The following is a 26,963-nucleotide window of genomic DNA, read 5'->3' on the forward strand; positions in this document are numbered from 1 at the left end:
ATTTAAAATAAATTTTACCACTAAATAACCTACAAAATCATTCATTCTTCCGCCTAATCTGATATAATTTGAATTTACTGGCACAATAACAATTAAATTTTTATGAGGATTACAAGTTTTCAATATTAAACTGTGTTAAATATGCTGAGATTGATCATAACCTCCAAAATATTATTTCGGCATACAAAATTGTCTGTTTTAACAGCTGTTTGATTGATTCTCTACTCTAAAATAGAAAATTTCAGCTTATTGTCGATTAATAACAGTTTAATAAATGTGTTACTTTTAAAAGCTTGATATCTGAAGGTGATTTTTAGGTTATGTTCCAAAGTGCATCCAAAAGTGTGATTGGAAATTGAATCACAGCAAAAATGTCCACTAAAAACTTCAAATATTTTTGAAATACAGTTTCTCTGTATATTTTGAGAGTAAAAAAGTAAAAATTGCGTCTATTTTTGGCCAAATACTCCTAAATTTGAGGTTATTATAATTTACACTTTTAAAAACATCTATAAAGCTCAGAAAAAGGTGAAGAAAATGAGGAAAACGCATGTTTTAGGCGCTGCTGAAGTTCTGGAAGCGCCAGAAAGTGATGTACAGATTCTAGCCGTATTTTCTCCCCCTTGACTTTTAGCGGGGAACAAGGGAAAAGTTTGTGACTTGCAGCTTTTATATGCTTATTTATACTTCATGAACTATGAACGTTTGATCAATTGATACGACAAGTCAGGTGTCGATTTTTTGATTATATAATGTGCCACTGTGTTATTTATGGTAAACCATAATTGTTCTGCATTTCTCATATTTAATGCACATTTTCAAAATACCAAAATAATTTATTTTTAATTACAATTTCAGGGATTCACAAATAGAATTCAATTGCCTTGATAATAACAGTCAAATTCCATCATATTGTAATATTTTTATATATAAATTTTGCAATCTAGCAATTCAATCAGTTATAGAAATTGCTTTTTCAATTATTTAATATAGTTTTAGTGATTTCAAAAATATCTTCGAATTGATTTTAATTGATTGCCATGGGCAGATATCGGCACTGTCTTTCAGTTGTGGGAAAGGACTTATTTGTCAAATGGATTCTTCTCTCTCAAGAGAGATGGATTGGTACACATAAAAGGGACTATTAACTATTTATATACCATAATATCCTTTTGCTTCTACGCCAACATCTCGCCTACAGTGGATAAATAAACTTCCCCAATCGATAGTTATTTTATTTTTGACATGTCACTCTTGAAGCCAGTGTCTCAGTCATAATTTATTCATCGAGATCGTGTTAGTGTTTAATTTCATGAAACCGGACAACTGCACTCCTTCATATGTGACATGTAAAATGAAACATACTGACTTGTAATTATAGTTTTACACACCATCGTATGTCGATATTTGTACAAGACAAACTGCCGCAAATCAAGTTGCGACAGCAAATTCGGGAGTTTCCCAAGCAATTTCTCTCTCATATTAGTGACACCATTTTTTACCAGGACTATTGATAGTGTATCTGGATTTTCGCTGATGTCCAGAGTGCACTTTGTCAAGTGATGGTATTATTAAAAAGCCGGGGAAAAAGCTGCAGCGAAGCGCTCATAACCGCGCGCATCTGAATAATTAAATAAGTAAACAAACTGAGCGAAAATTGAAACTAACGAAAAACTCAATTAAAATAATCACGTTAAATGTTATTGCGCCAGTAGAGAAATGCCGACGTTCAGCTGAGATTGTGTGCAGAGGATGAGGTATCCGGCAGTCATCCATTACTCAACTTTCAATTAAGATAATCTCAAATGGTATGAAATGCTCTCTAGACGCGCTTCGGCCGCGCCATCGGAGATGTGGGCAAAAAAAAATGCCTCTCATAGAGAGCGGATGGTGAAATTGTGTTGAGAATTGCAAACTCTTCCATGTTTGCTATATATACATTGTTTTGATGAAGATATGAAACTTATGTGTTTCGCATTTCCAGCATGATATGCATATGCAATTTAGCCACAATTATGAAGTGTTGAATAAATGAAAATATTAACTCAAGTGCCAAGACAATTTGATAACTTAATTCACGAGGTCATCCCTTCGCATGCCCTCAATTCACCATGTCATTATTTATGTATAATATCCACATATCCATTCTGGGTGTTATCCTCAAATATTTATCACACAAAAGTCTCACTGACACTGAAATGACAACATTTTTCATTCTTCTATGTATGAAAATATTGCAAACATTGCATTTTCATACCAGAAAAATATATATTTTATGTACATGAAAATGTATTAAAGATGGGAATGAGTTTATGCTGGACAAAGAATCTTCTGATGGAACACAGTCGAAAAGGACTATTTGATGGATTGCACTGATTCATGCTCTGACACTTTCTGCAGTGAAGAATATGCTTTCTATTTTTGTGACGGATTCAGCATACAAACAGTAGCGAAAATTAAGTTAAGACATCTATATGAAAGTTAGGCAAATTTTCCTTTTGGTGCTAAAAATTCGATATTACTTTTAATTTTTGAGACAATTAACTTAAGATAAGAAACAATTAGAATTTTATGGTATTTCAAATGGCGTTGAGATCATGGCGATATCTCAATTTGGGGCTGAGATATTGCAAAATGCAAAGAAATGTGCATAAAAGACAGTTAAAATTAAGTTAAGACACTGCTTATTTTGCTCTAAATCCACATTATAACCATAAAACTGGCTCAGTAGTGGTCTAGAAGACATTTACATCATGGAGCGTCTTGATCTGGACTTGTCAAATTGCTTTTTGTATGTTTCTGTCTATCGATTAACGCTTTTGCACAATTTCTTCATTTCTTACGCACAACCACGACTCAAATCCTGTTCACAGATTTTCTATGAAGTTAATCGTTCAATAATAATCATGTAGTCGTGAAAATTACAGCATTTTGCTCTTTAGAAAACGTGACTTTTAGTCAATTTCATATTAAATTGTCCAGAAAATCAGTAATTTATTATAAATGCATGACAGAAAAATGGTTCTAATGGCGTTTACATACTCTCTAATATTTAAATCATTTCAAAATGTGGTATATTATGTGAAATATTAAATTTTTACAGAAGCACAAAAAGTAATAATGGCCTAAATTTCATAGCCGTCTTAACTTAATTTTCGCTACTGTACATCTTCATATTTGATTGCAAAGTGCTGAAAATTTTCACCTAAACAAGTGACTGGAAAAAAAGGTTCTTAATTTCTCTGGTTTGCTGTCAATTTCCCGCGATATGAATAATTCTTAAAGCTCTGCGATTCTTTAATGGAGGAAATATGTAATTTTGATAGAACTTAATTAAATTTGGAGCTCAATTTTTTGACAAATGGCAGTGCAAATGCGCGGGACAGAAGCGAGAGATGGCGAATGTACGTGCATCCGACACATATATAAACGCGATAGTAAACATATGGTCATTAGTGAGGGATGGAAGTGGTATCCACAGTGGGGACAAATGATGGAACTTGCGGGTGATGGATGGATATTCACGAATTCATGTTTTTGCGGCTGAGTTTGCGGTATATGATATGCTCATGAATATTGTATTATCCCTCACATAATACCATTTTCCAACATCATTAACTAATATTATATTAGCGTTCCACTTTAATTGGCATTTCGTGTGAATAAATTCATTTCGCGAATTTATGCACTTCAGCAGGGAGTTTTTTGGGAAAAAAATCCATCCATTGCACACATCAACGCTGACTGAAGTTGACCAAGGCGTGTTGGGGTGGATATTTCAATTGGAATTTCATTGCAAAGCCACTGAAGAAATACTTGCAGAATGTGGAAAATGACAAAAGGTCATTCAATGCCTAAAAAGGGCGAAATCACATGTCTATAAATTCCATTATGGATGGCTGGTGCTGAGGCACTGGCAAAGAAAGTCTCTCTCCGTGGTAAAGCATACACAATATATTCTCAACTGCAAAAACTGTGAGACAATCGTAACGACTTCAAGGAGCTGCATATGAATTCTGCTGGAACACTTATTGAAAGACTTATTGATGTATGAAACATAATATGGATCAGAAGATAGCACATGGTGTGCCCATTTTTCTCAATTTTACACTCTTTCTCAAACATCTTTCTTCCCTCTCCTCAGCTAAGGAGGCCAGGCGGCGGCAGGGGTGGATAAAAGGGGTGAAGCTTCATTCACCATCATTCTATAATATAGCATTCGTAAAATGTGCCACTTTTGCCAAAGCGAAGCAAATTTTTTATGAATAAAAAATCCTGTGAAAGATTTATTCCATGGCTCTCTTTGCCATGTAACGATTTCTGACCATCACACCTGGCCCTTAAGTCAAGTAATATCGGAGGAAAATGTGGATTCCCGTCCAATTTCGCATGTCTGATTTCCACCATCACCGCCAGAGTCATCGAATGTTTTTACCTTTTGCATTTTCTCCCGTGTGTGCTTACTCAGGGTTTCCCACCCTCAACTCTTCCGAATTGCTCTCAAAGTCTCAATTTATGCTTCTGAGGGAATATCTTCTTCCATCGCACACGAGTGCAAAAAACTGACCACGTCATGTGGAAATCATTTCAGGCCACATTGGAAAAAACGCATTAAAACCCAGCATTTTGTCGCAGCACAATTTACACGTTTTGTTAGTTAAATTCTGTGTATATTTTTCCGTGTGTCCAAAAAATACTGCGTAAGCAACTAATTACACCAGCAATTTCATAATTATCTCTTGTCAAGTCAACAAGTGTGCAAAAGTCAGTCAATGATGATAAAAACTATCTTTAAGTGGGCTCAGCAATTAACTTAATCATCTATCGCGTATTGTCAAGTGCAACAAACGCGAGACTTCCATTAAAAACCCACCGTGAGGATTCCTAAAACAAATCCACAAACCCCATCATGAGTGAATTATTTCATTATTTTGAGTGCTGGATTTATTTGTAAATGATTTCGTGCTGAAAATTTGCCTCGTTAATCGTATCTTATCACAGGTACTTGAGAAACAAATTCAGTTCTATCTAGTGACAACTATACAGCTCACTGATAAGTATTAGTATCGTGGCTTCGATACACAGACACGACGGATTTCCAGTTTGCACTTGGCCAGCTGAAGAGTGTGAAAAGTGTTCAGTGATCGCGAGAGAGTTGATACGCAAGCACACCAATGGCGGAGACAATTATTGTGCAGACCACTCTGGGTCCGGTGAAGGGTGTGAAGAAGACAACAGCCCTCGCGAGTGACTACTTCAGCTTCCAATCCATTCCTTACGCCAAACCTCCGATCGGCGAGCTGAGATTCCGCGTGAGATTTCCGTCTGTCTCTCCTGAGAAGTGCTTGTGAATCGCTAAAGACATGATTTTCTCACAGGATCCTCAACCGGCTGAGCCGTGGACTGACGTCCTGGACTCCACTCAGCAAGGACCGTGCTGTCCGGCGAAGAACAACCTCCTAAACGTGATCGAAGGCGAAGAAGATTGTCTGCATATCAATGTTTTCACGAAAAGTGTGAGTGAATATTATATAATTCATGTATTTTTGCTAAGTACACACTCAAAAGCATTATCACGACAGTGACGTTATATTCCAGCGATTAGTTAGTTTTTTTTTATGTGTTCAGTGGAAAGAGTAGGAAATCATATGCTGAGAATTCGCTTCAGCGACCTGCTGTCTGTTTCGATTATTTCAAGTTCAAACTGAATAGTGTGAGTCGCATTCAATGCTAATAAGTTACCTCAAGACGCTTGACGAGTTTCACTATAGTGATAGCTTTTCATTTACTTCACACAAATTCACGTTTTACACTCTTCTTCACACTTTCTCAAGAACTCGCTATTCTATTTCATTCAATCTTCCTCCGTGCATAGTTGAACCCCAATAAGTTGGTTCCGGTGATGATTTACATTCACGGCGGAGCCTTCATGAGGGGCTCAAGTGGCGTGGAAATGTATGGTCCTGACTTTCTCCTGCAAAAAGACGTTATTCTGTTCACATTCAACTATCGCTTGGGCGCTTTTGGCTTCCTCAGCGTCGACGATCAATCTGTCGACATTCCGGGCAATGCGGGACTCAAGGATCAGTCAATGGCGATCAGGTGGTGCAAGGAAAACGCCGCCTATTTCGGCGGGGATCCGAACAATGTGACACTCTTTGGCGAGAGCGCCGGAGGATGCTCAGTTCACTATCACATGATTTCTGAGCAGTCGCGCGGACTCTTCCACAAGGCCATCGTGAAGTCCGGCGCGGCTCTGAATTGCTGGTCAGTTGTGCCCGAAAGGAACTGGGCGAAGCGCTTGGCCGTCTCTCTGGGCTGGTCTGGCAAGGGAAGCACCAAGGACATGATAGATTTCCTGAGGAAAGCAGAGCCAAAGAGCATCGTTAAGGCTCAAGAGAGTCTAGTGACATCTGAAGTGAGTCCAATCTTTGGCTAAAACGCTAAATATACAGCGTTTTAAGGTGTTTTCTTAATTGCAGGAGCGCAAGTTCCGAATCCTCTTTCCCTTCGGGCCTGTTATTGAGCCCTACATCACGAGCAGGACTCTAATTCCTCGCGATCCTCTTGAAATGTGTCGCAATGCCTGGAGTCACTCAATTCCAATCATTATCGGCGGCACGTCAGACGAAGGACTGTTCAGCTACCGCGAAGCCATCGAGTTTCCCAACATTGTTAACCATCTATCGTGCGACTATCTCGTGCCTCTGGACCTTGATTTGGACGTGAAGAGCGACAGATGTCAAATGCTGGGAAATCAGATCAAGAAGTTCTATTTTGGCGATCAGCAACCGTCAATGGAGACTCTCAATGAGTACATAATGGTTTGTATTTCGGCTCACAAGAGCTGCGAAAGAAATAATTCTCTGAATTTAACCATTTGCAGCTGATGACGGATAAATTATTCTGGCACGGAGTTCACAGGACTATCTTATCTCGCCTGAATGCTCCCAATGCTGGACCGACTTTCCTGTATCGCTTCAACTTCGATTCCCCAACTTTCAATCACTATCGCGTGATGATGTGCGGGAAAACAGTTCGCGGAGTTTGTCATGCTGATGACTTGTCTTACATCTTCAAGAACACAATCGCTCAAGAGGTTCCAGACGCTGCGAGTGCTGAATTCAAAACAATACAGCGAATGGTTGGTGTCCGAAATGTGTGGAGAAATCAAGAACATTCTAACTTCTCATCACTTTCCACAGGTTAATCTTTGGGTGAGCTTCGCGGCCAATAGTGATCCGAATTGTCACATTTTGAAGCCCATCGTGTGGCGGCCACTTGCTCAAAAAACCGCCCCTTTTGAGTGCCTCAACATTTCCGATGAGCTGACGGTGATTAAACTCCCCGAGACGGAGAGAATGAAGCTCTGGGATTCTCTGTATTCGCAAGATCAGCTGTATTAAGGAATGTTATGAGTGAATACAAATAACCAAGAGGAAGACATTAAAGCCGGAAGTGGTGTACAGCTTTGAGGAAGTGTTTGGAGATTGGAATTTGCACTGCAAAAGCTTCCATTTCAACAAATTGAGACATTTTTAGAATTATTTTGCTTAGAAAATGCAGATTTTATTGCTTTTTCTAGGTTATGTGATAGATTTAAAACAGATTCTGTCTGAAATTGTGCTTAAGTTGGGATTATTTTTCTTGTTCTCGACAGAATTTGGTATTTTTTATCGAGAAAACTTGATTTTGATTGAGAAAAGGCTTAAAAGTCATTCATAACCTCAAAAAAATCTAATTGTAATCTAGTTATTTTCACGTTTTTTGCTTTAAAATGACAAATTCAACCTCATTTTCTAGTAGAAACACTCAGAGATTCACTATATTTACTCATTTCCAGGTTTGAAAAGATCTAAATTAGTCTAAGAAGGACTTTTTAGGTCGAATTCATAACCTCACAATTTGATCAGAAGTTTTCAAAGCATTTTCAGTCAGAATTCAGACTGAGGAACAGTTGAAGGAGTCTGAAAAGCAATGAAAATGTCTTTAAAGACGTTCAGAAGTGTCTGGAAGTATTGTACATATTTGAGACACATTATCTCCCCCTTGCAAATAACACAAGTTCATATGCAGAGTTTCGATTCAACGGAGAAAATCAGATGACGTCTTTTGCCTTTATTGTCTAATTAAACTTTGCTGAATCTCTTTCAGATTTAATTAGACTGGCGCAAAAATGGAATAATTGAATAAGCACTCTTGGGGAGCAAAGAAGAAGGTGTCAGTTTCGCCAAACAGATTCACAACACTCCTTTATGATGAGCAAACCGAGCAGGGCGGATGGTTTGCTAATCTCAATTCTCACCTCTGCGTCTTTTCCAGCAATCGGCCCCCTATAAATATTTAACTTTCTTATGTGTACTCGCTCTCTCTCTTCCTTCCTCCCTCTCACGCCCACCCCTAAACAGTCAGCAAACATTTGCATAGCTGCCTTTTATTCCAAATATCACTTCTGGGGTAATTTCCAAATGTTATTCAGCGAAGCAAATTAACTGGCCATGGTTGCGAATAAAACTTTAATTAATTCTTTTGTTCACACATTACATACATTTACTTCCCAACTAACTGAATATATATGTTTGGTATTGTGCAGAGAATAACATCGAAATTGGGTGATTTTAAATTATTTTATTGTTTCATGGACAGGACAGGCGGTGAGTGTTCATTTTAATTACAATTCCTGGACGGCTTCATTTTCCTCCGCCCACAAAAAAAACCAAAAAACCAACCAAAAAAAAAACTGTCACATGCATTTCACTGAATCACGAATTTCTCAAAAGCCCGAAGGAATTGTCTCGCAATTAGGTAGAAAATCAATGACCAGAATGACGTCTTTGCAAATCTGTGCAGGATATAGAGTCGCTTGTAGTGCAATTGTGTATTCTGCAGGTTTTTGGCGTCCTCTTTGAAGTGATATTTCTTAATTCCGGGAATATAGTGGCGAAAGTACTCGTTCCAGTTGATTTTCTCCATTTCAAAGTCCAAACTGTAGAGCTGGCGATTTCGATGGGAAATCAACCCATTCAACTGGCGAATATTGTCATTGGCGAATTTCCAGTCACGTAGACCAAAATATGACATCATCTCCAGGATTGTGCCGATCTTTCTGTGTGCTTTGATAAATCTGTGGGAGAAGTTGCACATTTTGTCACTGAATGGCCAAAGAAAATCTCTCTCTCTCTCTCTCTGGCTTTGTGTCATTTTATAGCCACAGAATGGACATGACGCTGAATTTCTAATGACAAACTCTCACCTTCTTTGCTTCCCAGCAATTGTCGAAAGCAGATCCAGAATATACGCAGGAATTGTGTGGAGGAAAAATGCACCAACTCTGTACAATGGCCTCCACTTAACAATGTAGTACGCATAGTACCTAAATTATAATGTAATGGTGAAAACACAGCATTTGTAATTTGTAATTTGTCCGCGATCATCTCTTTCTTCCCCTCGCGTTTCGTGTATTTTCCTTCCTACTCGCACAGTGGCTGTCTCGACATGTCAGAGTCAGACGCTGACAAAGTAGGAAGGAAAATACACGAAACGCGAGGGGAAGAAAGAGATGATCGCGGACAAATTACAAATTACAAATGCTGTGTTTTCACCATAAAAAGTCAAATTACAAGAAACAATGTGTTCCACAAAGGAGAAAATGTCCCTTTTTACACACATTCATTCAATCTTTTTGGCACTTTATCCGTGCATTTGTGAGAAAAGCTGGAGAAACATTCAAGTGCAGCTCGGTCAATAGTTAGCAGATAGTGACTGAGACAGAATCTGGGGTGAAACTCAGTGTGTGTGTGTGAAATTGTGCTGAGATTTTGCATATTTATCGTACCAGAGAGCCTTATCTAACGGCTCGTGTAATCCTTCGAACGCCAAATGCATATATCGCTCCCATGTTAAGTTATTCTCCTCGTAGATGTAGTTGTAAACGGGTAATTCGATTTGCTGCTCAATCCTCTTCTGATACCTGTGCAAGAGATCAATTAGACGAGATATAAGAAATATTCTCCTTTTTTCGCAATTGCATTTCGAGGGGTGAATCGAAAACTATGGAAAGGCCAAAATAGCTATTTTTCTAGGGTTGCAGTAAATTGGTCAGTAAAATATCAATTTGGTCAGTAAGAAAATTAGTTTGGTCAGTGGAAAATCAGTTTCGTCGGTAAAATATCAATTCGGTCAGTAAAAATACAAAACGGTCAGTACAAAAATAGTTTGGTCAGTAAAAAAATGCAGTTTGGCCAGAAAAATATCAATTTGGTCAGAAAAATATCAATTTGGTCAGTAAAAAATCAATTCGGTCAGTAAAAAATCAATTCGGTCAATAAAAAAATCAATTTGGTCAGTGAAAAATCAATTTCGTCAGTAATATATACAAGTTTATTTCATTTTTAGTATGTACAGTGTTTTATCGCTTAATTTTACTATTTACAATATTCCCAAATTCTATTTGTTTCTATTGTTTTGTAATTTCGTCAGTAAAAAATCAATTTTTTCAGTAAAAAAAATCAATTTTGTCAGTAAAAAAAATCAATTTGGTCAGTAAATTATAAATTTGGTCAGTAAAAATGCAAAACGGCTAGTAAAAAAATTGTTTGGTCAGTTAAATAAATCAGTTTGTCAGAAAAATATCAGTTTGATCAGTAAAAATTGCCATAAAACAGTATTTTTACAGTTCGGCCAGTAAAAAATAAATTTGATCAGTAAAAAATCAATTTTGTCAGTAAAAAAATCAATTTGGCCAGTAAAAAATCAATTTGGTCAGTAAAAATTCAGAAAAGCCAGTAAAAAAATTTGTTTGGTCAGTTAAAAAAATCAGTTTGTCAGAAAAATATCAGTTTGATCAGTAAAAATTGCCATAAAAAAGTATTTTTACTGTTCGGTCAGTAAAAAATCAGTTTAGTCAGTCAAAGAAATAGCTTGATCAGTAAAACAGTGTCAATAAAATAACAGTTCAGTGAGAATATTTGTTTGATCAGTAAAAAAAAAATTTTGTGGTCCGTAAAATATTGACTTTGGCCAGTAATTAACGTAAACCAAGACGTAAACTATGAAAAATTGCCTTTTCATTGCTCTTCATAGTTATCGATTCATCAGTCGATTTAAAACTGTATTGTTTCTTCTCCATATTGCGCTTGAATTCTTTGTGTAAAATGCAAAATGCTACAAATTTAAACACACATAAATTGCGGTTTCGCAAAAAAGCTCTTCTGCACGTGGGTTAATCTTCACTTTAATGTGATAAATTTGGGAGTAAAAGGTCGGGCAGAATCCAATTTACTTAATTCAGAATATTCTATATGCTCACCGCCTGTGCGTATCCCAAGCAGCAGTTACCATGGCGTTGATGCAATAATCTGCAGGCATAATGTTGGCTTTCTGTAATTTATCTCCGTAAATACAGTGAATGAATCCTCTCACGCTGCCCACAATAATCACGCCTGGCCCATTGAGATTGTCCATCCAGCCGGGAATCGGATCCTTGTAGATCGAAACGACTGTTTTGGGGACAATTTAATTATCTCGTGTATTAAACTCTTTACGCACATCCTCAGTCAATCCTGTATTTCTATGAAAATTGTAATACTATTTCGCCCCCAGGATGTGTGTGTGCTCCTCGGGAATGGGGTGGTAAGTGTGTATCATGCCCGGAATGAAGTGTAAGAAATAGAGGAATGTGCCTTCTTGCAATTTTAATAGAGAAACGCAATCCATCATGTGCTGGCAAATAAATGGTTTATGTATGAAAGTACGCAACGTTGAGATAATCCATTACGAGTGTAAATAATTTATAAATTTATATTTCTGTACGTGCTACACAACTGATGCCGTCTGGGGTTTCGCATTTCTTTACTTGACCCCCACATTTTTTTTTGCGCCTCCTTGCCACCCCTCTGCGCAACCCCCAAAATTAAACACTGCTCGCGTTCTACACTGAAATTGATTGGAAATGATTCCAGAGAGCATTAATTGGCGAGTGAATTGTTAAATGTGACACAGGAAATTATATATATATGGATATTATTTATAATTCTTTTTTTTTTCACCGAATGAGTTTTTATTGGAATTTCTACAATTATGCTTAATTAATTGTGTTTGAATTTTCAATAAAAAACACAAATATTATGTTTTATAACCATTGTTCCATACTTAAAAAGTGGGGTTTTTCCTATGAATAGGATACATTTATAAATATGTATGCAGCTCTGGTGGTTTTCACTACAATTTTATTCATAATCCATTTATCAAAAGTGATTAAATGCATTTTACAAATGCTCTTTTCCACTCGGCAAGTGTAAAAATCAACGGAATGAATCTGAAATCCTAAATTTTGCGTCTAGTTTTGAAAGCTCTGAATGTCAAAGCATGCATTTGAGCAGTATAATTAATGAAACGTGTATAGAGTTGATTTTTTTTTTCAATGTGCACATTGCATGTTGTGAACAATACATATTAATTAAAGTGATAGCATCTAAACTATAGAGAGCGCCAATATAAAATGTCCGCTCGCAAATGGCTTTCCGAATGGGAAGGAATCAATAGCGGCTAAAAGAGGTGTTTGCTCACCAATTGGCGGCCGGAAGATGCCCGCCGGCATCCCGAAAGCCATGTGATTCACCAGATTCTCAGCCCATCGCTTCGTCACGGTGTAGGTGTTTGGCATCTCTCCAATGAGGCAGTGCTGGATGTTTTCGAAGGTGTCGTTATCAGCGATTCGGTTTATTTGTATCACTTGTTCGTACGTGATTTGGGGGCTGTAGCAGCGCTCGCCGACGCTCCTCCGGTGGCAGTTGGAGTAGAGCGTAGAAATATGCAGGAACGACTGAGAAGTTGCATTCAATTTACCTGATAAGAATCTCTCAAGGGGGAGATAATACAGTCACAAATGGTGCAGAACGCCAAAAGTAGTACTTAAGAAGTGAAAGTGTCGAAAAACCTTCAATTTTCCCCTCCTCAGTGCCTACTTTACTACCAAATCATCCCGATTCCTTGGATTTCTTTTGAATCGCGCAAAGAAATAATCATTTTATAGGTTATGTTACGATTCACAGGCGGATTTAGTGAATTTTTCTCACTCTAGCATATCAATTCTTATGTTAAAGTCGCCAAAATTACTAGTCGTTGGCAATATCAAACCAATTCTGAACCTTTGATGCCAAAAAACACTGTAAATTTGTGTTAAAGACAAACATAACCTCAAAAGAGTATGTTTTAAACGACTTTCTGCACGATTTTGACTGTGAATCAGCAATTTAGAGTTTAGAAGCAACTCAGAAAAGATGATTTTATCATCTAGAAAGCTTCCAATTGGAGTCTCTTAAGAAATCTTAGTAATATTTTTGAGGTTATGATCGGAATAGACGTCAAAAAAGCGAATTTTGTGCAGAAATATCGCAAGAAACAGAACATTGCATGAAAACAGTCTGAAAATTTGAAGTTCTGGAAGTGTTAAGAAGCGGTGTACATATTAAGAGCATATTATCTCCCCCTTGGAACCTCCCACACTCGCCCCGAGACCAACTAAGCCTCATCCCGAGCACACTGGATGGGAATCGAACACACTGCCGGACCAAGTCACATGCAACACTTACTTTAAGACGTCGCATTTGCTGAGATAACTCAAGAACCTTCTTCGTGCCGAGCACATTAATTCCAAGGGCGTCTCTCAATTTTTCGTTGAACTTCACCGACGCCACAATATTGAAGACAATCTGGAGTGGATAAATTACTCAAGTCAACTAAGCAATGAAAGCATAAATTTCCCTTGTACTCACTTCCACATCATTGAATAAAGTCAATTTGTCTTCCTCCGAAATATCCAGATCAAATGCTTCATAATCGGTTGCGATGGGTACAACTTTCTCCCTGAATCCCGGATTCTCCACACGAAGTTTTGCGAAGAGCTAATATGGTTTTCCAATGCAGTGGAAATAGAAGGAAATTGTTTGCTCTGAATTATTCCATATATATTCCACACCAACATTGCCATCTCAGTGTAGGTGGAAATCTTTCGCCCCACGAGCATCTCTTCAATCATTTCATGCATCATTTCAGCTAATTATGTGGTATGTGTGAATCACTAAATTGTCTATGCCAATGGATCAATGATAAATTGACACACAAACACACATTATCTGTAAAATTATGCTGTGGATGCAAAATTGATTTAGCATCGTTGTCGTTTCATTTAGCAGCCGAAATATGATTAACGCAAATGTAAATTTCATGGCGCGATGGAAAGACAGGAAAATGCAATATGATAGTCGCGGGATGGAAATACTCTCTTTCGCTCTAAAAATGACTATGCAAATAAATAATTCATCATTTGCCCAGCATTTCAGATACATCAACACCAATGTCGCTTCGATATTTCAGATCCTTTTTTAAAACACACACACTGAAAATAGATTTCATATAGGTGGGAAACTGGGAATGTAATTGAATAGCCAGAAAATTGGTCATTGAGCGAAAACACTATTGGAGAGTTTGTTCATAAAAGTACTGGGCGATGTTTTAAGTCTAATAAAATTTCAATACTCAAGTTGCCCAGTGCATTTCGATCCGTTAAAAAATTCAATTGGCGAAACACTTCACTGAGAGAAAAGTGTACACGCGAACTCCCAATTGCACACTTTGTGCAGACAGATTCAAGTGGATCCGAGGGAGAAGACATTCCTCGTGCACTCCTTCTGTGATCCAATTAAGGTGCTGGACGAACCTCTTCCTGAAATAGACCTCCGAGTCTCTGGTGCGCCGTGAGATTGTTCTTATTCCGTATCAGCAGATAGATTCGCTTAATTGGAAACTTCCTCAGCAGCTTCTCGAGCAGCACTTTGCCGAGGAATCCCGTTCCGCCCGTGATGAAAATCACAGAGTCGCGATAGAAATCCTCAAAGTCACCATCATCGTCTGCGGATGTATCGGGAATGTTTTTGAGCAAATTAAATAATTTAACACACACACAGACACACGGCTGGCCAACCTACCGACGACGCCGGGTCCAACTTGGTCGATATCCTCCACATTCGCCTGCATGATTCCTTTTTTTCTCTCTCTCCTTATATGTGCCGCCGTGGCGAGAGGAACTTTTCTGACAAGGTTAAATGGTGGCTGAGAGTCTATGCAATTTTATTTTGTATTCCAGGTACATTCAGAGCTTTGTGAATTTTTCATAAAGCAATTGTCTATACATCACTCGGGGAGCATGTTTTGCCAGGTCCCGCTGGGAAAAGCCACTCACTGGGTGTATGGTATTCCTTTCACTTCACTTAAGAATGGACCCCCAACCGCCCCATGATTCACACCACAGTCGAGGAGGAGTGCAAACGAAGAAGAAATACTCCAAGACTCTCTCTCTGTGCATCCAATGTAATTTCGCCCAATTTATTTTCACCGACTTTTACTCACAAGCACTCGAGTGTTGCACTCATAGTTATAAAATTTTCAAAAAGCCATCTTCCACCACCTTTGTTTGCTCCGTGTTTTATTTCATTGAAATTTACTGAATTCTTTTCATCGCCACTCCGCGCGCTCGTCGCGAAGGAAAGTCACCAGACACTCCAGCCGGAGCAACTTGAAAACGATCTCAACTCCGCCACACAATGAGAACAAATGCGGACACGGCGACTGCGGGTGGAAAACTATAGTGGCATGAAAGGAACGCATTAACAGGTGTTTATTAAAATTTAAAATTATCTGTGTGTATGCGAGGAGCTGCGGCGAGAAGGGATAGTCGCCGTTCGCCACCGACAACATCAGCCCACATTGGGAGGGTGGAAATTCATCGTCAGGACATGCAGAGAGACGTGAAGGGACGTTGTGGTGTGAAGCAGCTGCTTGAAAATCACACGATTCTCATAAAAAATTAAGATGCAGCAGCGTATTGATATTTTCACACATGTATAAATAACATGTACACCTCCACTATTGATCACCCAACCACCCACCCACCCTTCTTGTTAGACAAAAGGCGAGGAATTTTGAAGTCCCCAGTCGGAATATTTGATCAGCCAACTCATCCGACTGTTTTAACGATTCTATCAAAGCCTGTCATTATAGAGAAATCGATAGCACGACCACTAACCTTTTAAAGCCTTGAGCCAAGGGGAAGATAATATGGCCAACTTCTGTACACCATTTCCTCACACTTCCACAATTTTCATGAGAAATACTTGACACTTCCCAGAACAAATCAAATAATAACTGGAATCTAACCAAAATATAACTAAAATCTAACTAAAATCTAACTAACAATTTAAAAATTCACTTTTTATACAATATTTTGTGATTTTCTTCCACTAAAATTGTAATTTTGCGTATTTTTCTTGATTATAATCCTCTGATTATTTTCTTTTTTATTATTAACACAAAATCGCTACAGTTTAATTAAAAATAATTGAGGTTGTTTTATTTTAAAATTTTTTCCCTTAAAATGTGATTTTCATTGAGTAAAAATACGCAATTCTACCAATAAAGTGAAAATACTTTCTTATTAGGTGCTAAAATCCCTTCTTTAAGTTGTTATTCAGTCTTAAATCAGTCACATAACCTAGAAAAAATCTCATAATTACGACTTGAATAAAAATTATTTCTGAGAGTAATTTAATATACAGAAAATCAAAGTTGTGAGTCAAATATTGCATAAATTGAAACACTTCCTGATCTGTACACCACTTCTGATCATATTATCTCCCCCTTGATCTTGAACAATGTGAATGAAAAGATATCATTTGATTATTTTTTATTTTATTTCTATAGCATTTAGAGCTATTTATGGATTTGTTGGAATTTATTATTTCACACAATTAAATCATTTTGGTGCACAATGAGGAGATTATGAAATTCCATACAAATGTCAATCATTTCCAGAAAATAACTTTTATTTCTCTTATTCAATACAATCTTTTTATAGTTTAACTGAAAAAAAATGTGTTCAATTTCGTGACATTAAAAATAACATTGAAGACTCTTCAGAGCTTTTATTTTGTCGTGAAAATTTCCAAAGTTCACCAACTAGTCTGGATAATTTCAATATTTAAACGCATATTACATTTTGAGAGTTTCTCCACACTTTTTGAAAGCTCCAACACTATAAATATTTAAACAGTCAAATGAAAAACTATTCCATTTAAATTAAGTGCATTTATAAATGAAAATCACATTTTTATTTTGGGCTTGACAATATGGTGTGAAAGTCCTTGTCACGGGGATTCAGTGACTGGCTTTTCCCTCTTTCTCTCGACAGTTGAAAAATGGGGGACAGGCGGAAGGGAACAGTGTGAATAAATAAATGATAACTAGAGACAAGAGTTCAAATTAGGACAATGAACGGATAGAGAGAGTATCTCGGAATGGCTTTCCTTGGGCGTTCGCCCGCTCTAGAGATCAATATCCTCAAATAGGATTCCAGAAGCGACACCGTGTCGTGCCCGCTTGCCCTCCTCACCACTCTCCGGGCCCTCATCGTGGCTCACTGTGGGCGAGGAGAAGGTGAACAGTTCCGTTTCCGAGTTGTTCTGCTTCTTCCGCGGCACCAGCGGCGGCTCATACGCCATGCCGCCGTACTCGCGAATCTTGCTGCCGCAATTTGTGCACTCATCCTGGACATTCCCGGGCGCATAGTTGGCCTTCTGTCGATCACCGAGAATACAATTTTTCACAGCTTTCCATTCCACTGCACCACGATGATGGGCCTTTTTTCCTTCAACATGACAAACAATGAGATTGTTGGGCGTCACCTGACTTTGATTTTGGATCTTTTGTCGTGTGGATGTGTTCGTGTAGTTGGATCGAATGGAACTTACGCGTGTGTACACTGACTTCTCACTGAAGTCACCACTATCGAAGCCCAACCGACACAGAGGACAACGCTTGCTGAACTCCCTCTTGAATTTCTCCTGCGGAAGGCACAACAGATCAATTTCCACACACTCCCGCTTTCACGGCGACATCGTTCACTTACATTGTAAATGCCGTAGATGAAGGGATTGTAGGACGAGTTGCTCATGGCAATCCAATCAGAGCAGAAGAAGATTATGTTGATGTAGCGATAGTCATTGATTCCCGGCCATGTGGCCTGCAGAATGTTGTACAGCTGAAGTGGAAGCCAGCAAATGCCAAAGAGAGCCACAACAATTAGCAGCATCTTGATGACTTTCTTCTTGTTCTTCAGCAACGTGACATCTCTGTCGTTCTGAGCATTTCCCGGTGTCTTCGAGCCCCACAGGCGAACGGCCATTTGGATGTAGATGAAGCTTATCACGCAGAATGGAATCAGATACTGCCAATTAAAGAGGATGAATTTAATGAGACATTCTCAAGACATTCTTTGGGTAGAATTTACCTGCACAAGCACTAGAATATAGCGATATATCCTCATTTGCTCGTCCGTTAAGTTCTCATTATTGCAGAAGGGCTTCGACAGGACAATGATATCGCCTTCACCTGTTGCATCATTGGAGAGAAGCAAGAATTCTGTCGTTATTTATAACACCACGGATAAAGAGTCTTCGCTATGACTTTCTCCAGAGACGCAAACACTTCTCTGAAGTTCTTTATCCTAAAAAGCTGTGCGCATGATCACGATTCACGCACACAGGGTGTTTTATGTGCTTTTAAATTTTTTAAATTCAACAACCCATCATCATTTGGATGATTATCTTGTCTAGACAACATGCTTTGAATAATTCATAGGCCAAATAATTAAATATGAAGCAATTGGAACAATAAATGTGACGATGGAATGTCAATTGTCTCATAAATGGGCAAGTGAAGTGTCAATAGAGAATATTCAAATGATTGACATACAAAAAAAACTCACGTCTGATCAACTCTTTCACATGAATAACTTCCAGAGCATAGCAAATTGGGGCTGCGAGAAGAATTGATACGATCCAAATGCAACCAATGATAAGCCTGCAGATATTTTTGGATTGTCTTGCCCTGAAATGAGGGAAAACTATTAAGAAATATCGATCCTTTTATCACTCACAATATACATATTTATTGATATAGCATCATCTTCTTCTCATTCTTTCCGTTCCACCCTTTTGACCTAATCATTTCTTCGCAACCAGATACCTATTTATCGGATAAAAGACGATGTAAACGCGATAACTTGACCCCAATTCATTCCTTTTCTTCCCCATCATCCTCATTTCAATAAGCTCTCCTTTTCTCTGTGTTTCTCTTCACACGGAGAAATATTTGGGCGATTGCAGGAGTTTAATTGCCTCTGTTTGAAATATTAATGAACTTATGGGCGAATTGATTCCCTCTCGCGAGCAAACTCAATAGGTTATTGGGCAATAAAGTTATCTGGAGCAGTCTTGAAAGACGCTGTGTGTCTGAGGAGAGAGAGAAAAAAAAGTGCTTGCCAAATTTTCTGCACGCCTCAAAACATCTGGGTTGTTGAACCGGTGAAATGGTGATGAAATTTCAAGTGGAATAATGGAAAATCTCGCATTAATTAACAAGGGTGAGAGAATGTACTGTTTGTGTTATGGAAAATTCATTAAAATGGCTAAAAGCGTCAAAACGTATTATATTGCTGGATAGATTGATATTTCTCACATGAGTGACATCATGTTGAGGGTTGATTCTCGGAGCATGTTAGACAAATGCGGGCAGGAAATTTGAGGGGCAATAGAGCTCCACTCGCAGAACAATGAAGATTCAAATGGGAGACACAATCTTCCACCATCCGCAGAATCTGTATGTTAACCCGATTAAATTTTCACCGCTTCCACGCTGTGAATATGATTGATGAGTTGAAAATCCATTTGGTAGATAATTTTGTGATACCATTTCTCAATAGCGCTGAGTGAATTGCTTACCATCAAATTCTCTTTGTCAATCGGATTCACGCGTTAACTGGAAACTTTAAGTCTATTCATGAGGGCTCAAGTTTCTGTACTAATAATCATAATAATAGTAATAATATTGATGAAGTAATTAAAAGCCCAGAAGCTTCTATTGTGAGAAAGTGATATTCACGGTGTTTGCGTGAAATTTAAGACAGAGACGTGAAATGCAATGACAGAAGTGAAAAGTCATCGTTTTTAATCGTGGATTTTTAGGCAAATTTACATCAAGGGGGAGATAATACAGTCAGACATACTTAAGAAGTGGAAGTGTTGAAAAATCTGCAATTTTCCTTTCCTGCGTGCTTCTTTTACTGACTAATGCTTCCAATTCTTTGAATTTCTTTCGATTTTCTTACGGAAATAAACGTAATAATTTTTTTAGGTTATGTAACGAATCAAGGACAGATTCTAGCACATAAATTCTGCTAGTCCTTGGCTTAATTAGGCATTTGCAAGCAATTAAAGTGCTTTTCTTATCCTTTGATGCCAAGAAACACTGCAAATTGTGCTAAAACTCAACATAACCTCAAAAATTGTCATTTGTACTTGGAAAATGTTCACTTAGAAATTCTTCTGAATGATTTTAAGTCTGAATCAGCAATTTTAAGATCATTGGCAAATCATAATAGATGATTTTGTGATCTAGAATGCTTCCAAGCGGAGTTTTTGAAGATTTCTTAGTTGTATTTTTGAGGTTATGGTCAGAAAAGATGTCCAAAAACAGCGGTTTTAAGCGGAAAACTTAATAGATTTTTTATAATGCGTGGAATAATGTGAAAACAGACCAATAATTTCATGTTCCACAAGTATCGAGCAAATTTGTGATGAAGAGATTTTAGACATACTATCTCCCCCTTGATTTGCATTGGAGAAACTTCGAGACCCATTTTAATTTGTTTTCCCCACTAAGACACTGATTTGCATTCTTAGTAAACGCCAAGTCAATGTCCTGTAAAGATATTCAACATTAGAAAGGAAGCCACCGTCCTTTTTTCTGCGGACTTTTTCGCTTTCGATTGAAGGAAGGAAATTATCATTTCATCGCACCAAATCCCGCATTTATTCCCATGAAGGACTCTTTCCTGTCAGGTAGAGCGGAAGGATGAGCGCGGCGATAATAGGAGAGGAAATGAAGCGAGTCAAGAGATAGAATTAGTGGTTAATTGGTTTTGATTAATTAGATCAACAAGTGAAAAAGTGACAAAAGGAGTTGAGCCGGAGAATGTCGGTCCTGCGTGAGTAAACAATGGCTGGCAATTAGCATTGAGGCGGATACGCGAAGGCGAGTTCTCCTCATTGCGTGAAATTCTTCACAACAAAGAAGGTCTATTAAGAGTGTCACGGCATTTCACTTTCCGCCCAATTTGCCTGAACTTTAAGCGGGGATTTACGGGGGTGGGTTTCTTAAATGCTACACGAGACTCACCTCAGTGGATTAAGGATGGCCCTGTGTCGGTCCACGGCGATTGCCGTCAGTGTTAGAACAGACACATTAACGCTAAGGAGCTGAACGAACGGGCAGAAACCGCACATAAATTTCGGCAAATTCCACCGCTGCAGAAGGGCGGCTTGGAACTGGGAAGAAGGAAAAAGAGGAGCAGCGTGAGATGGTTGACATTTGTGGAATTTTGGGGCACAATATTCGCGTGAGAATTGTACCTGAAAGGGAATAGCAAACATCCCGATAATGACATCGGCCAAGGCCAAGTTGGCAATGAAGAGATTCGTCACGGTTTGCATTTGCCGTGTTGTTGCAACAATCCAAATGACCAGACCATTGCCAATCACCGCCAAGATACTTATTGTGCCGTAGAAGATGGACAGCAGCACCACGATGCCCACCGGAACGTCATACAGGAGATCGTCCACGCTGAGCTCCTGCAGATCCGAGTAATTCTGCGTGCCATCGAAGGATTGCCTCAACAGCGTGTTGTTTATCTCAGCGTCAGCCATTTAGCAACTGCAAAGAGATTGCAATTGAACTTAGAACCACATGTTTAGCCATAATTTATTGACTTCCTCACCGCAAAATACACATAAATTTAATGTGAACCACTGTAAATTAAATGGAATTACATTTGCGATTTACGTCATTTAACCATTTTGCGGTGTTTCATTCTGAAATATGATGATTTGATGCATCAAATGCAATTAATACTCAAAATCCCCAGTGAAATATTCAATAGCCATTATTATAAGTGAATTAACAATTGATAAAAAAATATATCAAATTTGCCTTTCCAGCTCAGAGATGCTAATCAACACTAATAAATTTCATCATTTTAAATAAATCAATTAAAATGTTGAAGTACTGCGAGGCTGTTTAAATGAAATTTACACTTCAAATCCAATTAAAAGTTTTGCATTATTCAGCAAAATAATGTGAATTTGACGCGCACAAGAAGGAAAGCTCTGACGATAGCCTTCAAGACGGCTCTCCACAACTAACCCATTTCCCCGGGAAACAGAAGGAAAATCTTCGCGAAAGCAACAAGTAGCAAATGAAGATATTTTTAACTTCAAATGCTCTTTGTACATTTCAAGGAAAATCCTTGGCATACGCCAGAAGTTCCCGGCATACAATGTAATGAAGAGAGTGCTGAACTGCTTGGAAGCAACATGTTTCTCAAGATCTACCAGTGAAAGCTCTAATTTAAATGCAATTTCATTTTGTATGAAAATACATTTCCTCGAAGAACGAATGAACTTCTAACTTTTATGTTCGGTGGCAGCCAAGGGGGAGATAAAATGCGTCACATCTGTACACCTTTTTCTAACACTTCTGCAATTCCTCTGCAGAATCTCTGCAGAAAGGCATCATGTTCCATCGCTTTTTCGACTTCATCAACTGCTGATCTTATTGATTTCTGACTTATCAACAATTAAATACAGGATTTTCCGTCTCAAGAAGTTTAAACTTCTTCAAAAGCTTAGATTTCAGACCGTAAAAAATTATTTTAATGTGCCACGATCTGCTCATGAACAAATTTCATCTTGATTTTCTTTTCAGTCTTCAGAAAATGCTTTTAAAAAATTCTGAACAAATTGTGAGGTTATGAATTTTGCCTAAAAATATTCATTAAACTTAGAAATGAGTAAATGTGACTAAAAATGAGGTTGAATTTGCCACTTTAGAGCACAAACCGCCAAAAAAAAACTAAACAACGAGAATTCTCATTGACATTTTTGAGGTTATGGTTGCCTTTTAAGCTGTTTGTTAACTAATCTGGAGCTTTTCCGATCGCAAATGCTCAATTTGACTAAGAAAAGGGCAAAAATTGTCAGCCTAAACAGAACTTAGGGGAATTTAAGGATTATTTTATCACCAGAATCAGTTTTAAATCAATCACATAACCTAAAAAAGCGCTCAAATTGATTTTTCTATACAAAATAATTTCAAAAATGCCTCAATTTGTTGAAATGGAAGCTTTTCCATGCAAATATTTTATATATTTTGCCACTTTCAAACACTTCTGATCATAATATCTACCCTTTTGTGGCAGCAATATTATTCGTAGTTTGTTAAACCTTTAAAGCAACGGAATTGAATATCACTGAATGCTATCACTTGTTGCATCATAAAAAGTTGTACATGCTTTAGACAACTTGAAAATCAAACTATAAACACTCGGATTAACGTCGCTTTATGGAAGTTCTGCACAATATTCAACAATAAACTGTGGACGATCTGGTGACTGAAATTGGTAGTGAAGAGAGATAAACATGGTAAAATATGGTGAAAACACGGAGGATTATACTTATTTGCTCTTCTGAGCTTGCTCTGATTTAGAGCTTATGCCACAAAACAGACGAGTGAATGAAAATATCAAAGGGATACTTATTTTTCATCCCTCGATATTTTGACTATATATCTTCAAGAAAGACTTCCAGCGATAGATTCGAGATTCTTTCATTACAGATTCTTTGAAATGGATTTTTTTTCACTTTGTTGCTTGCTTAACAAATGACTCACAAATCCTTACTTTGTGTTATTAGCGCAAACTTTGTGCAAATCTCTATACATAAAGGTCTTGCAGTGTAGTAATCCCTAATCAAAACATGGCACAAATGTTGTTTGATGTCTAATCCCAGTGCATAGAAATCACAGAGACACATAAAGCTCGCTTTTGAACCATAACAGGCTCAAGAAACATCAATTCCATTGTGCATTTTCCAGTGAATTTTAATTGTATAACATTATACGCACACGAACCGCAAAATTCATTCAACAAATTATTATCACATGAAATATCAAATATTTACTGGAGCGCTCTGGCTCTCATAATCCGCGCAAGTTTACTTTGTATGTTGCGTAGAACAGTCCAAAATATCTCCTTAATCTGTTTACGAAAAAAAAAAAAAATTAAGCGGCAATCTATTGGATTTTCCGTGTTCGCACAGTGTTAAGGTGGTGGATTGTGAAATTAATTAAAGGAGACCAGCTGATAAGCGTGGCCTTATGTACACAATTGTATGACGCTCATAAAAGATGGAAGGTGGAAGAGAAAAGGAAAGGCATGATAATGAGGCCAAAAGAGTATTGGAAGATGTTAATAAAGTTATAGATTGTAAATCATACTTCTAATTTACTTCTCAATATCGCGCTTTAGAGCGCAATGCCGCCGAAAAAACAAGGATAATGTGCAAAAAATATAGTACAAGGTTGGACAAGAGGTGAAGATGAACATCGTCTTCGTGGCGAATTGAGAATGAAGAAGCTTCACAGTCAATGATTGTATCGAATTTGCTGAAAATTTTGATTTATTAGCTGCTAAAAAGTGGCTTTATTGGAGAGAATCGTAAAATTCTATCATCAGTTCTCACACTGCCGAAAAGTCAGTAATTGAAATATCGTCTTGCTGATACAAAATCTTGTCGGCTCAAACACTTTACATCACTGGAAATGTTCTTTTGATAACTGCGCGATCTCAGCATTTCTCACAGTTGTATTTGTTTAAAATTTTCCACTTTAAAAATAAATTCCTCGCAAATTTACCACTGATTTGCAAAAAAAAAATGGTCTATTAATTATTGCCGAGATAGCATTGAAAGTAAAAGAGGCAATGTGTAATTGTCTGTTCGCACTAAATGTATATTCGGTTTACACAAGATAAACAGTGTCTGTGGCACTCTGAGGTAAACATTATCACTGTGGGTAGAGTGGAAAAAGAGGCTGCGAAGATATTTATTTTAATCCCGAACTCACATGAGAACTGAGCTTAGAGAAAAGGGACTCAATATGAAGGAGTTTCTAATGAATTTAAATTATCTAATTCACACAAGAACCGCTCGTTGCAACTTTACTGATTCCGTATAAAATACTAATTTGGTGTTGCAATGTTTTCATATATTATATCGACGGCCACCCAGCGGCGCTAGTGTGAAGTACGAATGAAATACGAACGAGAAGGCGTTGCAAGGCGAAATTGGGACTTTATTTCATACGAATTTCAGCTGTCAAACGCAACACAGTAGTAAATCCGCGACTGTTACTGACATTTGGCGAGTTTCCGATGGTATTCTTGAAGGAGGAAACTGATTGGACCAATCAGTTTCCTCGGAAAGGATCGAGGGATGTCCGGAAACACATAACCTCAATCTGGTGCATTTAAATGTGCACAAATGGCCAGACGGATCCAAAAAATATGTGATTATTTACATAAAAACAGCATTATTGTCTATTTTCTTGGTTTTCACATGAATTTTCCGGCTCTTTTGCATTTACGCGACGAAAAATATGAATTAGAAACGTTTATAGCTGCGCACAAGATAAATTCACCACATTAGTAAATAATATGAATCGTAATCTTGCAACGCCTTTTAGCAAATTCACATTTATGACAGATCTTATTAAAAATGTTATGAACTTAGAGTTGCAACGAGTATAAAATCAATTTTTTTAATAAATAGCATTTTAGAGAGTATTTTAAACGAAATTAAAATTGAAAGCATCATTCATATTCACCCCACATTCCCCTAAAGAAAAATGAATGCACAAGATCACGGCTACAAAAATTGCGTGATGCTGAAATTATGTTTTGAATAGAAGTCATACAGCGTAGTTGTAAATGAGTTGTAATTTGCTTCTTCACCCTTTCTTCACTCTCTTATATTACGGAGCACAAATAGAAAAAGGAAGAATGTGGTCATAATGAACAATAACGTGTGCTTATTGTCACATTTTCCCTTCTAAAAATACACGCGAGTAAAATTGTTACCGAGCAAAGAATATAGAGGAAATCAGAACATCTTCCTTCATTGACGCATTTCTTTTGAATTTGCATTTTTCTTATCCCTGCGAATTGTAATATATAGAGAAAACCAATTTGACACAAAATAACAGAGAGAGAGAGAGAGAGAGAAAATGTCGCAATTTGATCTCGATGACGCTCTTCCTTCCGCCAAATAGAATATATTTATCTACCATCTGGACCTTGGAAAGCTTATCACATCGGTGACTTTTTCATGATTTCCCGGCACACTCCAGCCAGACGAATTATTTATATCTGTCAATATAGCGCCTCTATTAATAAAACATCACATGGAATGCTGTAGGGCCAATCATATCGCCAACCCACTCGATCGTGTTAAACATATTTATAGAATAATTCCGATACTATTACCGCTGCGTAATCAATTACAGAAAAGTATCACCTCGCCTTTCCACCACCAGGCAATGTGGCAATTTCTCCAGAGCCTCTCCGAAGGAAGTCAATAAGGCAGGATAACAATAGTTGCAATATACGGAAGACATATTAAAACGAGGGTTTTCTCGCAATACAATAGGAAGAAAAATGTTATCAGACAATCCAATTTAACATTGAATGCAAATTCAATTTACGGTAGAGAAAGTTGGGCAAGAGATTTAATGTTAGATGGGGAAAAATATCCCAAAATTTAAAAAAAAAATATCACCGGTAACGGAAATTAATAAGGAATTGTGACCTTTGTTTGATTTCCCATCCAAATCCCAGACACAATTCCCATCCTTGAACAGATGAACAGCTCAGCTCTCCTGTGGATATGTGTGTATTTATAGCACAAAAGGGAGCAAATTTCGTCGCAGATGAAAAGGTGAAATTATAAATCCTTATCGAG

The 26,963-nt window shown here is 37.7% G+C and overlaps 3 protein-coding genes across 3 annotated transcripts; 1 reads left to right on the top strand and 2 right to left on the bottom strand.

Moving 5' to 3' along the window:
• The first annotated feature begins 5,112 nt into the window (after positions 1–5,112).
• LOC132259233 (esterase B1-like) lies at positions 5,113–7,481 on the top strand. The gene is made up of 6 exons (XM_059756791.1): positions 5,113–5,312; positions 5,379–5,516; positions 5,876–6,418; positions 6,483–6,824; positions 6,887–7,144; positions 7,206–7,481. The coding sequence occupies exons 1-6, from the start codon at positions 5,175–5,177 to the stop codon at positions 7,404–7,406; spliced, it is 1,620 nt and encodes a 539-aa protein (XP_059612774.1). The 5' UTR covers positions 5,113–5,174; the 3' UTR covers positions 7,407–7,481.
• A 1,021-nt stretch (positions 7,482–8,502) lies between these two features.
• LOC132259356 (fatty acyl-CoA reductase wat) lies at positions 8,503–15,608 on the bottom strand. The gene is made up of 9 exons (XM_059756953.1): positions 14,988–15,608; positions 14,720–14,910; positions 13,776–13,904; positions 13,593–13,712; positions 12,568–12,823; positions 11,309–11,498; positions 9,836–9,970; positions 9,254–9,373; positions 8,503–9,124 (listed from the first exon to the last, which is right to left on the bottom strand). The coding sequence occupies exons 1-9, from the start codon at positions 15,034–15,036 to the stop codon at positions 8,755–8,757; spliced, it is 1,560 nt and encodes a 519-aa protein (XP_059612936.1). The 5' UTR covers positions 15,037–15,608; the 3' UTR covers positions 8,503–8,754.
• A 1,301-nt stretch (positions 15,609–16,909) lies between these two features.
• On the bottom strand, positions 16,910–21,818 carry LOC132260666 (RYamide receptor). Its single transcript, XM_059758941.1, has 6 exons — positions 21,525–21,818; positions 21,292–21,440; positions 18,821–18,942; positions 18,344–18,444; positions 17,963–18,280; positions 16,910–17,897 (listed from the first exon to the last, which is right to left on the bottom strand). Exons 1-6 carry the CDS (start codon positions 21,816–21,818, stop codon positions 17,379–17,381), a joined length of 1,503 nt encoding a protein of 500 aa, XP_059614924.1. The 3' UTR covers positions 16,910–17,378.
• Positions 21,819–26,963: the final 5,145 nt, after the last annotated feature.

This window comes from Phlebotomus argentipes, unplaced genomic scaffold, assembly GCF_947086385.1.
Source record: "Phlebotomus argentipes unplaced genomic scaffold, Phlebotomus argentipes genome assembly scaffold_18, whole genome shotgun sequence".
In the NCBI taxonomy this organism is placed as follows: domain Eukaryota; kingdom Metazoa; phylum Arthropoda; class Insecta; order Diptera; family Psychodidae; genus Phlebotomus; species Phlebotomus argentipes.